Below are 16,263 nucleotides of genomic sequence, written 5' to 3' on the forward strand. Positions count from 1 at the left end.
AGTATTCTATTGTTTCGTACAGTACAGGAACTGACCTCAGTTCGGCGATCTTCAGATAAGAAATGTTTCGCAACATGGTCTGGTAAAATGTTTTTCAGTAACTGCGTATTATTTTGCCGTGTTTCCATCATGTCTGCCAGTTCTCGTTCAGCCTGTTGTTTCCAGAGGAAATCGAGTCTTGATGTTACTTCCACAAGGCGTGCATGATATATCACCATAATCAGAAAAACAGTGAGTAGCACCAGCATTTGTGTATAAAGTGGTAGTGTTGACCTAGAGATACAAAACAAAATATTAGAATACAATCTTTCATATGAAGTTTCATCAGAAATTGAGTCTTGCTTTCAGACATATGTTCATTCATAGCTCTGAAGTGGGTTTATCACTCCAATTTAAGCAAATTAAAATGTGTAAACTGTACACTTAAAAGTTTTAGTAAATGTTTAACATTTGGCAAGGCATGAGATGCTCACAGAATGCTCTCTAACCCACTACATGTTACACTCTCCAACACAGGACATAAGAAGAGGGAAAAAAAAGAGGCAAAATAAAAATGATGACAGTCACACACACATACTGGAAACTGGTTCGAAGAGTCAAAGGACTTTCTTCATGAACTGCTACAATCTCTGACATTTTCAAACTCCACATGCATCTACAGAGGGATTGCTTACAGGTTTCCACATGTTGAGGGTACATGTGAGTTAGTTAGTTAATCACATTTCTTAGATAAATGTAATCACTTCTACAAAAATATAACAGACAACTTCTGTAGCTTCTGTTATCTATCCAACATGCCTGCTGCTCTAGTGACTATTGTATGTCTCTCACATCTTGCATGTGAGTTACTGTCTTGAAGATAACTGGATCAATGCCATAATTATACAGTAACTACCCCCCCTCCCTCCCCCAACAGAGTACTGGAACTTTAAAGTTATTAAAATATCTTGGGCTTTCTTGGAGTTAGAATCTACTTAATGACTACATCAGAGAAGAATAACAACAGATATGATAGCTTTGCTGACTTCATACAGAATGTGTTGTGGTTAACAAGAGGTTTAGAAATGTAAGATTGGCTTTTGCAGTCTAATGCTTTCTTCCTAATGGAAGGAAGTTTGAGGTGAGTGTACTTAAAGAAGAACACACAGTCCAAAAGAGAAACAAAAATGATGCAAATGAGCATTTAACAGCATCTACATCTGAATGTCATATACTCACTGTAGTCAGTGAAGTAAGCTTTCACATGATTTCACAGCTTGGTGAATGTGTATCAGAGACATCTCATAGTTGAGCTGACTAATTCTTTTGGAGCAGAACATAAATGTTATAGTGTTAACAACAGCATCTCACTACATTCAGCTTCATTTTGTTCAAGAAGCACATAGAGTATGTGTTGCCTATGATGCAAACTTTTCTATCCATACACTACAAGACTTAAAACAGTGATACCTTCTACATCCAAAGAGGCACAATAACAAAATCACTTAGGGTGAGACATATAATCAAAGGAAATATGGGAGAGAATGGAATATATTCCTACATTCAAAATAAATGTTTATGCAGATAACATCACAAATAGCAGTAGTATAGAAATTCACAGAGTGAAAATGAGGAATTGCAGTCTGTCCCTGTCTGAAAACACACAAACTTGTCATTCAAAACCAGAAAATTATTAGACAAAAATTACATATGGTTTGTAGCTCAATTTCAATATCTCTATATCATATATTGATACAGCATCCATAATACACTCAGAATACAATTTCCACAGAAATCCACTTGCATGTTCTGTGAAACATGATTGTAACCTCTTTCTATACTTCTGTGAAACATGATTACAACCTCTTTCTATACCAAGGAATAAGTCAGTTTTACAATTAAAATACAATTTTCCAGTGAAAAATATAACACAATAGAGACCACTTAGATGATTTTCTTACGCTACCCTTTTTTTATTATAGTGATATGTGTTTAACTATGTTCAGTCTCTCACTCTCATTAAACCACACACACACACACATACACATACACACACACACACACACACACACACACACACACACACACACACACACACACACACACAGAGAGAGAGAGAGAGAGAGAGAGAGAGAGAGAGAGAGAAATAAGATGCACCCCCAGTGTCAAAGGGTGGAGGGAAAGAGAATCTCAGTGGAGAAAACGTTTTGTCATATTATTCATTAGCAAAAATTGTTCACTTTTTTTTTTAAGTATCAAAGAAGACAATACACTATAAGTGACAGTTATGACTCTTACAATTCAGTGTTACAATCACACACACTGTTTTCTATAATAATTCAAAAAGATTAAATTGATAAAAAATGCTATAGTTTATGATATATAAATTGATCTTATCTCTTTGGTTATGTTGCAGGTAATTAAGGAAAACAGAAATATCATTAACTGAAGCAAAAAGAAATTTCTTTTTCAAATGAAGGGTGAGTAATAAGCTAATGGAGATGTATAATAACTGACTTTTGACCCAGTCAACAATGGTAGCAGATCAGATGTGAAAGGTAAGTACAAAGTGATTATTTTCTTTATCTTGGATAGCGTGTGAAGAACGGTTTTTAAAAACGACTAGTTTTGGGCTAAAAGAAGAAACTGGTGGGTATGAAAATTCATTGGACTTGGAAAATGGCAGCAAAAAAATTAAGCAAGGAAACAAACAGTCTGACTGAATCAAAAGGAGATTGTCAAATATAGAAAATGTGTTAGTGAAAAAAGGAAAAATTTTGAGTTTTGGGATTCAACGGTGAGGAGTAATTAATGCTTTAAAAACAATAGGAAAATTGTTTGAACAATCTACTCAACATCTAGATACAAAGATTGCAACTATAGGACAAGACATAAAAAACAATATTCAATGTTCATGGCCACAGAACATAACATTCCAAAGATTTGAGTCAAGAAGTAAAAGCAATACTCAGTGAATTAATGAAATTACGAACAAAAGTGTAACTGTAGCATCAATAGCCTTAAATGAAGTATCCAGTAACATTTTTGAAGACTTCGGTATATCTGCTGTATCCTCCAGAGAGGAATAGGTAACTGATTCTTATAATGTCATAGAAAATGTTGGCCTTTTAAATGAAGTAGACAATGTTTAAAAAAATAATGTAGATGACCCTGTTATTGAGGCAGTGTGTTTTCCAATTGTGAGAAAATGAACTTTCAACATTAGATGCAGAAAATCTTGTAGAACTTAAATTTAGTAACAATGAAACTGTTTGGGAAAGGTTGTCACTATTCTGTGAAACATGAAAGCTTGATTGGTTGGAGGAGTACCTGGACGTATTTTGCAGACAATTTAATGTTAATTGGAAAGAATTTAATATTCATGCAGTAATCAGTGATGACCAGTTTAAGTATTCCACTTGTTGAAAGAATAGCTGGTCATAACTTTACAGTAAAACTAATGGAAAAAGTAATCAAGTATGTGAATGCAAAGTTATGTATGTGCTTTTTAAACAACTACACAGACTTGGAGAGTCTGATAGATGCTGTCTGGAAGACGTAACAGTGATTTTTTTAAAAATTTAAGTTTATAATGGAAAAATCATCACATGATTTCTTACTGGAAGTGATCAAATGAGCAACACTGATATTTTTTGTCTATCTCTTACAGACAATGTAAAAGACTAAGGTTTTGGTAACAAACATCTTCTTATCCTGTCAGGTTACATTCTGTGGATGAATTATAATCTATACAATGGTAGGATTGATACCGTACAATGCTTACCTGATGTGTTTGCCTTTACTATTATTATATGAGTTTAAGTATGTGGTAGGGTGATTAATAATGAAGAATTTTTTGCTAGATGTGCTCTGCCCTTTAACAAGTTTTGTTTGATAGAAAAACATTGGTTGAAGAAATCTAGGATTGTTGTCGTTGTTGTGCTCTTCAGTCCTGAGACTGTTTTGATGCAGCTCTCCATGCTTCTCTATCCTGTGCAAGCTTCTTCATCTCCCAGTACTTACTGCAGCCTACATCATTCTGAATCTGCTTAGTGTATTCATCTCTTGGTCTCCCTCTACGACTTTTACCCTCCACGCTGCCCTCCAGTACTAAATTGGTGATACCTTGATGCCTCAGAACATGTCCTACCAACCGATCCCTTCTTCTAGTCAAGTTGTGTCACAAACTCCTCTTCTCCCCAATTCTATTCAATACCTCCTCATTAGTTATGTATTCTACCAATCTAATCTTCAGCATTCTTCTGTAGCACCACATTTCAAAAGCTTCTATTCTCTTCTTGTCTAAACTATTTATCATCCATGTTTCACTTCCATACATGGCTACACTCCATACAAATACTTTCAGAAATGACTTCCTGGCACTTAAATCAATACTTGATGTTAACAAATTTCTCTTCTTCAGAAACGCTTTCCTTGCCATTGCCAGTCTACATTTTATATCCTCTCTACTTCAACCATCATAAGTTATTTTGCTCCCCAAATAGCAAAACTCCTTTACTACTTTAACTGTCTCATTTCCTAATCTAATTCCCTCAGCATCACCCGATTTAATTAGACTACATTCCATTATCTTCGTTTTGCTTTTGTTGATGTTCATCTTATACCCTCCGTTCAAGACACTGTCCATTCCGTTCAACTGCTCTTCCAAGTCCTTTGCTGTATCTGACAGAATTACAATGTCATCGGCGAACCTCAAAGTTTTTATTTCTTCTCCATGGATTTTAATACCTACTCCGAACTTTTCTTTTGATTCCTTTACTGCTTGCTCAATATACAGATTGAATAGCATTGGGGAGAGGCTACAATCCTGTCTCACTCCCTTCCCAACCACTGCTTCCCTTTCATGTCCCTCGGCTCTTATAACTGCCATCTGCTTTCTGTACAAATTGTAAAAAGCCTTTCGCTCCCTGTATTTTACCCCTGCCACCTTCAGAATTTGAAAGAGAGTATTCCAGCCAACATTGATAAAAAATTTCTCTAAGTCTATAAATGCTAGAAACGTAGGTTTGCCTTTCCTTAATCTTTCTTCTAAGATAAGTCGTAAGGTCAGTATTGCCTCATGTGTTCCAACATTTCCCACGGAATCCAAACTGATCTTCCCCGAGGTCAGCTTCCACCAGTTTTTCCATTCGTCTGTAAAGAATTCGCGTTAGTATTTTGCAGCTGTGACTTATTAAACTGATAGTTCAGTAATTTTCACATCTGTCAACACCTGCTCTCTTTGGCATTGGAATTATTATATTCTTCTTGAAGTATGAGGGAATTTCACCTGTCTCATACACCTTGCTCACCAGATGGTAGAGTTTTGTCAGGACTGGCTCTCCCAAGGCTGTGAGTAGTTCTAATGGAATGTTGTCTACTCCACCCGGGCCTTGTTTCGACTTTGGTCTTTCAGTGCTCTGTCAAACTCTTCATGCAGTATCATATCTCCCATTTCATCTTCATCTACCTCCTCTTCCATTTCCATAATATTGTCCTCAAGAACGTCGCCTCTGTATAGACCCTCTATATACTCCTTCCACCTTTCTGATTTCCCTTCTTTGCTTAGAACTGGGTTTCCATCTGAGCTCTTGATATTCATGCAGGTGGTTCTCTTTACTCCAAAGGACTCTTTAATTTTCCTGTAGGCAGTATCTATCTTACCCCTCATGAGATAAGCTTCTACATCCTTACATTTGTCCTTTAGCCATCCCTGCCTAGCCATATTGCATTTCCTGTCGATCTCGTTTTTGAGACGTTTGTATTCCTGCATTTTCGTATTTTCTCCTTTCATCAGTTACATTCAGTATCTCTTCAGTTACCCATCTTTTCACCTACCATTTTGCACTTCCGGTCGATCTCATTTTTGAGATGTTTGTATTCCTTTTTGACTGCTTCACTTACTGCATTTTTGTATTTTCTCCTTTCATCAATTAAATTCAGTATCTCTTCTGTTACCCATATTTTTACCTACTTGATCCTCTGCTGCCTTCACTATTTCATTCCTCAAAGCTACCCATTCTTCTTCCACTGTATTTCTTTCCCTATTCCTGTCAGTTGTTCCCTTATGCTCTCTCTGAAAATCTCTACAACCTCTGGTTCTTTCAGTTTATCCAGGTCCCATCTCCGTAAATTCCCACCTTTTTGCAGTTTCTTCAGTTTTAATCTACAGTTCATAACCAATAGATTGTGGTCAGAGTCCACATCTGCCCCTGGAAATGTCTTACAATTTAAAATCTGGTTCCTAAATCTCTGTCTTACCATTATGTAATCTATCTGAAACCTGTCAGTATCTCCAGGATTCTTCCATGTATACAACCTTCTTTTATGATTCTTGAACCAAGTGTTAGCTATGGTTTAAGTTATGCTCTGTGCAAAATTCTACCAGGTGGCTTTCTCTTTCATTTCTTAGCCCCAATCCATATTCACCTACTATGTTTCCTTCTCTTTCTTTTCCTACTGTTGAATTCCAGTCACCCATGACTATTAAATTTTTGTCTCCCTTCACTACCTGAATAATTTCTTTTATCTCATCATACATTTCATCAATTTCTTCATCATCTGCAGAGCTAGTTGGCATATAAACTTGTACTACTGTAGTAGGCGTGGGCTTCGTGTCTATCTTGGCCACAATAATGAGTTCACTATGCTGTTTGTAGTAGCTTACCCACACTCCTATTTTTTTATTCATTATTAAACCTACTCCTGCATTACCCCTATTTGATACAGAAGAAATTAACGTAAATTAAGGCTGGGTGGGTGGTGAGGACCAAGGACATGTTGTAGCACTGTTCCCACTTGCAGAGTGCTGAGAAGCTGGAACTGGTGTAAGGTGAATCCAAGTGGGACATGTGGTGCAAAAGGCACCGAGGTCATGACTGCCATCTTGTAGAGCATTCTCTGCAACAGAATATTGCGTATTGCCGGAATATATCCTCTTCCTATGGCCATTCATCCTAACTTATAACTTAGTGGTAGTAATGCTTATGTGAAAGGCCGAATAGTGTTTACATACCAGCAGGTATATGAGATGAGTTGTTTCACAGGTGGCTCTCCCTTTAATAGGGTATGTTTTGAAAGATACAGGGTCAGAATCATTCCTGGACAATTATAACTTGTATCCTTACATCAAGTACTTTAATAATTTTTTTATGCGTTAATACAGATATTGATGCTTTTTTTACATCTCCTCTGGCATACAGAGTTAAGATTTGGACACATTTTCAGTGATAATGTTTCTTATATTGCTGTTACAGGCACAACCACAATAGTCTGTTCTGCCAAAAAGCATAGTGATTTTATACTGGTGGGTGGTTGCTGTTGGACGCTACTCAGCTTAATTTCTGAGCCCTCCTCTTTCATACTGTTACCCTGTTGCCGTATCATTGTTGCTATCCTATCTTTCTTCCTGTGCTGATCTGTGGTAGTTTGGGCTAAACTTCTCTTACAGTACCAGGTTTCTGTCTTTCTTTCCACCCACATATTTTGCAGCATCACACTTCCCTTGCTGCAGTGTCTGAACTACATTTATCTCTTGTTCACTTTTGCCAATGAGTATGATATTTCTTCTGCAAATAATGAACTGTAAAGTGATGTGACTACTTAAGAGTTAAGTGATCTCTTTGAAAGGAAAAATAATATTTTATGATTTATGTCAAATGTGCCATTTAACAAAACACATTTGCAATATATATTTTATCTTAGGAAGTTAAAAGATATTTGAATAGATAAACTTACAAGTGTTGTGTAGGACACTTTTTTTTTTTTTTTTTTTTGAAGATGGGTCAGACTTGATGTGTTGTTGACACAGTCAACACTTGTATTATGGTACAAGAACTAACATCTGGTTATGAACTAAAGCTTTTGAGATAAAATTTGACATAAGATGGCCATTTTCAAATTAATGTCCCAATAATATTATGTAATAGGTGCTTCATAAGCAAGGAAACTGATTTTCAGAACACATAGATGAGAACTGACTGCAGTGTACCTACAAATACATTACGTACAGAATGATCTGTTATATGAAGTCGATGGGTTTAAGAATATGTTGAGATGATAAATACTGAAGTAGCTTTTGTGAGATGTTGAAGAGATGCTGATCATGTTAACGAAATATTGATGAAAAGGTTGAAGACAGGAATAGGGAACTTTATTCTGCATTATGGGGTCATGTTTGACTATGACAAAGTATACAAGGCATGATCGACAAGTAATGGGAATTTTTTAATTTCATGGGCTTTATACATCTGATTTTCAAACTTCTTTTTTTACTTTATTGATTCGCATGCTTCTGATGTATGTTTGTATTTACAGTGGTTTTGAATATTTAGTTTATTGCTGACATTCAAAACGGTTATTTGAGTTTTTAGGTGCTCAGTGAATTTTTAATTTCGAAAAAGATGGATCAAAGAGTTTGCATTACATTTTGTTTGAAAAACGAAATGAAGTGCAGCAATGCATATGAAATATCAACTGTGGCTTCTGGTGAATCTACTATGAGAAAGACATGAGTTTATGTGTGGTATAAATGTTACAGAGAGGGTCCAGAAGACATTGAAGATTATGATGACTGCCCTAGTACATCGTTACTAATGACAATGTGGAAGAAGTAAGGAAAATGGTTCTGGTAAATCACTGAATCACCACCACAGAGGTTGCTGATAGTACTGGCACATCCTCTGGCTCATGCCAAGCAAATTTTTTTACATGTTTTCGGCATGAAGTGTGTAGCAGTAAAGTTTTTCCTGAAACTGTTGAGTTTCAATGGAAAATGATGTCACATGGGCATGAATGAAGTTGTCAATGATCTAGAACTTCTAAAGAAAGTCATAAGAACATGGGAATACAGTATGGCATTGAAACCAAGGTCCATTCATTCCAATGCAAACTGCCTGAAGAGCCATGACCAAAAGAACTTCGACAAATTCAATCACATGTGAAGGTTCTTCTTATTGTTTTCTCTGATTACAATGGGATAGTGCATCATGAGTTCCTGCCTTATGGTTGTACAATCAGTAAGGAACAATACCTGGAAGTTATGTGCCATTTGCATGAAGCAATCTGAAGAAAACAACCAGAATTGTGGCAAAACCACTTGTGGAATCATAGGAATTCTCTTGCTCACATCTCAATTCCCGTTCATGAGAAACTGTTAAGTTGCCACGGCCATCGTATGCACCAGACATGGCCCCCTGTGACTTATTTCTATTTCCGAGACAGTAGAGAATGATGAAATGACATTGTTTGGCAACCACTGGTGAAATGAAAGCAGAATCACCGAAGGAGCTGAACAACTTAGTGGAAAGTGAGTTCCAGAAGTGCTTCCAAGATTGGAGAAAGTGTTGGTGCAAGTGTATTATGTCTGAGGGAGACTACCTTGAAGGGAACAAAATTGATATTGCTTACTAAATAAAGATTCTTTAAGAATACAAGAATTCCTGTTATTTTTTGATCACAACTGCTAAATGCAGAATGTTACTGACTATCTGATGAAACCAAAAGGAAAAGCAAGCCTGACCACAAGAAAAATTTATTATTAATGATACTTGGAAATGAGTTAGATAGCATTTTGAGACAGTAATTTATGAAATGTGTTAACCTACAGGATGATTTTGCATAAATAATCATGACAACACTAATTCTGCAACTCGAATTATAGCAATGGTTTTATTATTATTGCATTTTGAAAAATTATATTTCAATGTTTGTATTAATATTTACACCATCTAAAATTTCAATTTTGACCTATTCTTTCTGCCAGTATGCCTTGCCCTGAGAAAAAGGTCATATTTGTCTACTTTACCCAGAAATAAAATCAATCCAAGGTATTTAAACCTGAAACCCATTTACCTATGTATAACTGGTAATGTCACCAGAAACTAATCTGTGATGTTTTTTGTAGCTGACATTACACTCATGTAAAAGATGTTCTACTAAGTCAAGAACTGAAAAGAACTGATACATTACAAGTAATAAGATGATGTCATATAACAAGGACATGGAAACATTATATTTATGAATGGTACTCTTGTTTTTGAACTATGATTGATTGTTGACAGCAAGTAGGTGCTAAGCAAGGTAATTGCATCCTTCATAGTGATAAATGGAACTTTACTCATTGCCCAAGACAGCACAGATCAACAATGCATGCACCCACAAAAATACTTGCCTCCATACCTCACTTATAACACAGATCAGAGACACTGAGGTCCAAGGAAAATCTTTCAGATGGTTCTGTTTTTGACAAAGCTAGCTATAACAGATGTACAGATACATTTCACAATGAAACAAACAATATATAGAAAATTGATCACTTTGGCAATTTTGTGAAATTTGCATTCACATATTCTATGCACAGAAAACACGCAAAACAGCTTGAATAATGGCTTAATAAACACATAAATCACAGATAATTATTTATCAAAGACATTTCTTCAGAAGAAATAATGAAAGTGGGAAATTTATATCTTGCTTCTGTTTGCATAAATGAAAAAAAGAGGAAAATAGGTATCTGCAACAGAGACTACTCATCTCTCAACAAATAACATTTTAGAGAACAATAACAATGCAATAATGTGTTAACAGTCTTCTACTTAAAAGAGGTAAGACAGATCAGGAATTCACGATGACTCTCAAGTAAATGAACAAAAAATAAGTAAGTGAGGCCCTATCACAGTGAGGGAAAGCAATAAAATAAATGAACTTAAAGTGAGCTAATCTTGACAGCTTCTGTGCCAAAAAAATCGACATAAAGGTATAAAATTCATCTTAAGTTTTCCCAATTCTTGTGCAGGCAAATTAGCTCTACATTCACACAAAGCTACCAGAAAATCACAAAACTGTGCAATCACGCATTTGAAATCACATGTCTTGAATTTAAAATGAAGTTCACAGAATCCAAAAGCTATACTGTAAACTTGGGGAAGAAATATTATAATAGATTAACAACTGCTGCTAAACTAAAGCAAGTATGAAAGTTGGCTTCGGGCCACCCACATCACATACATGTCATATTTTAAATCTTGTACAACCTTTGATGAATAGACTAGAGATACTATATGTCAATCCAAGAGAGAAAAAGGAAAACTTTAAAGCATGGAAAATTTCGAAGTACCTTACGTGATTATTATGTTACAAAGTTCACAGAATAAATGCTAAGCAACAGATGTTTCTTAGCCATATGAAGGTAAGAAAACAAAGATTGAAATTAAGGCACAATGGCAGCATTCTGAATACCATACATTTAATGTCTCTACTTATTTACATATATATTCTGAAAACTACTGTGAAGTACATGGCATTGAGTATGGTACCATATGACAAACATGACAGGAACAAAATACTCTGATTTATGAAGATGACTTGGCTTCGGAAGACAATGGCAAAGGTTTAAAAGACAGGAAAAATATCCCTACAAAAGTGCTTGGTCTACTGGAATCGTAACTTAAGGCTAACAAAGTAAATATAAACACTTGACTCCAACTTATACAATATAGCATACTATGCAAACCCTGCAATAATCTAAGTGAATTTGGAAATGAGTGAAATAGGAGACTTGAAGCTACTGAAACTGTTGCAGCATTTTTCCTGATTAACCACTGTTCTTGATGGTATGCTGTCAGGACATACAAAAAACTGTCTCTGCACACAACAATCTTAAGGAAAATGTAACTGAATTGACGTGACCAACATACACAGAGCTCCACGGTCTTGGAGTTTGTCAACAGCATATTGCACATCTTCAATCTGGGGTCATTCTTTGCCTCAGAAACTGGTTGATAACAGTACTGAACTCTACTCTATGACCATGTGATGTGTATCTGGACCAATGATATTTTAGCTTTTTAACATATATGAACATAGCTATTGCATCTTTGTCACAGTGGCCCAGCAAAAATTACATAATTTATCACTGAACAATAAATAATTTCCAGTACACAGGCTTCAACACAAAATGGGTAAAATTAATTATCAGTACATATCAGTTCCATATGTATAATTACTTACTCTTCTTCTGGTTCAATAAAGAAAACTTCTGGGTATGCAACCAGTATGAGAACATAAAATACTGTGACCATTGTGAAAGCCAGTGCAGTCTTCACAAGATAATACAGCTTCAGTGATGTTGCAAGAGCCATGAGACACAAAACCCATGTGAAAACAATGTATTCTGGATGAATACATTTTTCTGCTTCACTGTTGTCATGTGGTAATCGTTTATTTACTGTCATATTATGGAATGTTTTCACTGCATCACTATAAATGAGATCTTCTGCCAACCTCCGGTATCGTTCACTTAAACTTAGTGACAGATTCTTTAAAAAGGAGAAGCCATTACTTGACGTACTGGTGTTGTCCTGAGTTCTGATTTTATTTAACTGCTGCACGACAGATTTACCTCCCCAGTCCTGAGAATTAGAAAACATTTCTTTGTGCATTGAATCATCAGTATTACTGAACGTCCTTACTGATGCATTCCCTGCCACTCTTGACAGTTCAACATTGGTTTTGTTTTTGTTATGTACATAATTCATATTGACACTGAGATCACTGCTTCTGTTCTTGCCCTTCATCACATGAGAGAAGTTTTCTCTGGGTGAAAGCTGATCAGTCGTCTTATTCTGAGTAGAATTTTGCAGCTGCCTCCTCCTTCTAGCAAGAGGTTTATGTGTTGTGACAGTATTTAACATTTTTATCCTTGCATTTGAGTCTGCAGTGTGTGTTGAGTTTCTAGATTCATTCACAGCTGGTCTGCCAGTACTACTGGAAGTATACTCATGAGTAGCAAACTCCATGGCCATTGATGAAACCACCTTATTTACCATTGCCACTGGAGCTGACTCATTTCCTAGCAAGTATTCTGTCTCTGTTTCTTGTGTTGGACAGCAGACCTAAAAACAACAAAGAAAAATATTTCAGAAGTTGGTTATAACCTGTAGTAATTTTAATATACATATATATGAGCTGTTAAACTTAACTTATAAGTACACCATCAAGTGAATAAAGGAGTATGAATGTAAATGTTGATACAGACATTACATATGAAAAGATTATAAGATATTAAAATTTTAAAAATATCTATTGACAAGTCTACTGGACTCAAAATGTCAAAAGAGTTGAGACATGCTTAAACAACTCCATGCATGACATATGTAACTGTTCCGCTTTTCTTGGGTAGATTGCTTAATGGCATATGTATCTTTGAAAGCACACCATTATCTCACATATATTCCATGGAAGATGCAATTCCTTGTAATATTTTGGACAGGTTTTTACCTGTACTGGACTGATGCACAGATCACCAAACCCTCTTACAAAGTACTTGGTATTATGATATGCCTCTTTCTGTCATTATGTCCTTTTTCTATAAGCTAAACTACAGGAAAGATGATAAAAATCTGGATTTTGTGAACAGGCAGAAAATAGTTATTCAGTAGCTATGAGAACTAAAATCTTTCTTCATAATTACTCACTTGTTTCTTCTATAGCTCGTATTAGTGTTAGAGTGGAAAATGAAAACTGATTCACAGAACTAATATTTTTTTCCTTAGAATATATTTCACTGCAAATTAAATTTTTGTCTTAATGGTTTATCCTTACATTTACTTTGGACTTAATAGATGTTTAAATTTATTAACTGAAACCTTGAGCAGGTGTGGTGTAATCATTTGCACTGCACTAATTACTATAAAATAAAGTCATTCTGACAACTCTAGTGAAAGGTTTACAAATAGCAGTAAGTAAATCTACATATATGATATAGGATCTGTGATACAATAAAATTTTGTTATTCTATTCTAGTACTGGAATAAGCAAATCTGTACAGACATATATGATAATATCAGAATTCTGGCACAGTCTGTATTTATGTAATCATTATTGAGTGGTTGGTTTACAGTTAATATGTGACAATACTATAAATGTTATGAAAAGAATAGAATGCTACTCACCTTATAGTGGAGATGCTGAGACACAGGCAGGCACAACTAAAAGACTGCTAACAAGTTAAGCTTTTGGCTGAAACGTCTTCTTCTGCATTATAGAACACACACACACACACACACACACACACACACACACACACACACAGAAAAATGCAACTTACACTCCCACGAGTGCCGAGGCTGCCAACAACAGTGGTCATGTGAGTGAGTTGCATTTGTGTGTGTGTGTGTGTGTGTGTGTGTGTGTGTGTGTGTGTGTGTGTGTGTGTGTGTGTGTTATGTCTAATGCAAAAGAAAGCCTTAGACTGAAAGCTTAACTAGTTAGCAGTCTTTTTATTGTGCCTGTCTGCGACTCAGCATCTCCATTGTATTGTGAGTAACAGTCTATCCTTTTCACAATACTGTCATTATTCCATCCTTGATTGTCCATTGTTTAATACTATGAACATTTTGCTTATTAATATTTTATTTGACAATATATTCTGAAGTTGAGATTCTGCAAACCTACATGCTCACATATCTACATCTATACTTTGCACACCTTCTTGCAACATGTGGTGGAGGGTACTAGTGTACTACTTGCAATTACCACTTTTCCTGTTCTAGTTGTGTACGGTATGTGGGAAGAATGACTGGTGGCAAGCCTCCATATGGGCTCAAATCTCTCTATCTTGATGGTCTTTTCACAAGATATATGTAGGAGGAAGCAATATATTTGTTGACTGTTCTCAGAAAATATGCTTTTTACTGGTGAGTAATTTTCAAGTATTGGTTGCATGAGGTTCCTGTAAAATACTTCCTTTGTTCATGGACTATTTTTCCTGCGGATTCTTCCACCAAATCTCCATCTGACATCTGCCTTTCCTACAGGTAGTTTTATGTGGTCGTAATCATACAATAACAGGCCTTTCTGTCTATGTATACACACTATATTACATTTGCTTATGTTTGGTGGGTCAATTGCCAATCCCCACACAAGTATCATTCCTCTGCAGGTCTTCCTGCATTTTATTATATTTTTCTAGCATTACAACTTTTCTGTATACAACAGATTCATCTGGAAAAGCCTTATGGAACTTCCTACAATATGTATTAAGTCATTTATTTATATCGTAAAAAGTAATGGCCTTATAACACATCCCCTTGAAGTACTCTCAAATCTGCTTTTATCTCTGAAGATTTCTCTCCACTGAGTATTCTTCCTGTTACAAAACCTCCAATCTTATCACTCAGTTGGTCTGACATTCCTAACAAACATATTTTGTTCATTAGGCAGCAGTGTGGTGGACCTGTATCAAGTGCCTTCCGGAAGTCAAGGAGCACGGCATCTACCTAACCATTGGCATCTAGTGGCTTTTGGGTCTCGTGGACAAACAGAGTAAACTGGGTTTCACATGATCATTGTTTCCAGAACCCATACTGATTCCTACAGAGGGGACTTCTGATCTCCAGAAACGTCATAACATGCAGTCAGACAGAATGTTCAAAAATTCTACAAAAGACCGATGTCAGACATATGGGCCTACGGTTTTGTGTGCCTGTATGATGACCCTCCTTGAAAACTGGAATGACCTGCACTTTTTTTCTAATCATCAGGAACACTTGTTGCCTCCAGAGATCCACAGTACACTTCTGCTAAAAGAGGGTCAAGTTCTTTTGCACCACACTCTATGTAGAAGCATGTTGGTAGCCTGTCAGTTTGTTCCTCAGCTGAGTGATTTCAGTTGCTTTTCCATCCTATGATCACCTATTTCAATATTAGCCATTTTGTCAATCATGTTATAATTTAAAGGGTGTAGGAAAAGACAATTAGTATTTTAGCCTTTTATGAATCATCCCCCATTTCAGTGCCATTATGGTCATACAGTGCCTGGACAGATGGCGTTGTTCAATTTACTGATTTAACATATGACCAAAACTCCTTAGGATTTCCTGCCAAGTCGGTAGACAGATTTTTCCTTTAGAATTTGCTGAATGCTACAAGCATGGCTCTCCTGATCCTAATTTTGGCTTCATTTAATTTTTGTCTGTCTGTGAGGCTTTGGCTACATTTAAATTTGCAGTGAGGCTCTTGTTTTCATAGCAGTTTTCAAACATTCTGCAGAAGGACTCAGCCAAAAAATGGCCAAGTTCTCAGTATTGTTTACGTGCCTACTGATGGCTCAATATTTCCAACTGTTCTGGTGAGTTGTAACCTAAAGACCCTAAATTATTTGTATTCCTGTCTTTTATACTGTTATTAAATAATTAAGCACACTGCATTTTAATCTTTTGTAAAAATTGTCCTGTGAAAGTATTTTAAGTAAGTGCCTTATGCTGTGCTTCAGTCAGTCTTCAC

At 35.9% G+C, this 16,263-nt stretch overlaps 1 protein-coding gene across 1 annotated transcript in view; it reads right to left on the reverse strand.

Annotated features, from left to right (window-relative positions):
• The window catches only part of LOC126458343 (adenylyl cyclase 78C-like), a 788,789-nt gene that overhangs the window by 50,111 nt on the left and 722,415 nt on the right, over positions 1-16,263 (reverse strand). The window contains exons 15-16 of the mRNA XM_050095308.1: positions 11,989-12,872; positions 36-273 (exon numbers count right to left, since the gene is read on the reverse strand). Of these exons, the coding sequence (XP_049951265.1) occupies positions 36-273; positions 11,989-12,872 (1,122 nt within the window). The remainder of the gene's footprint in view (positions 1-35; positions 274-11,988; positions 12,873-16,263) is intronic.

Source organism: Schistocerca serialis, chromosome 2 (assembly GCF_023864345.2).
Source record: "Schistocerca serialis cubense isolate TAMUIC-IGC-003099 chromosome 2, iqSchSeri2.2, whole genome shotgun sequence".
Classification (NCBI taxonomy): Eukaryota; Metazoa; Arthropoda; class Insecta; order Orthoptera; family Acrididae; genus Schistocerca; species Schistocerca serialis.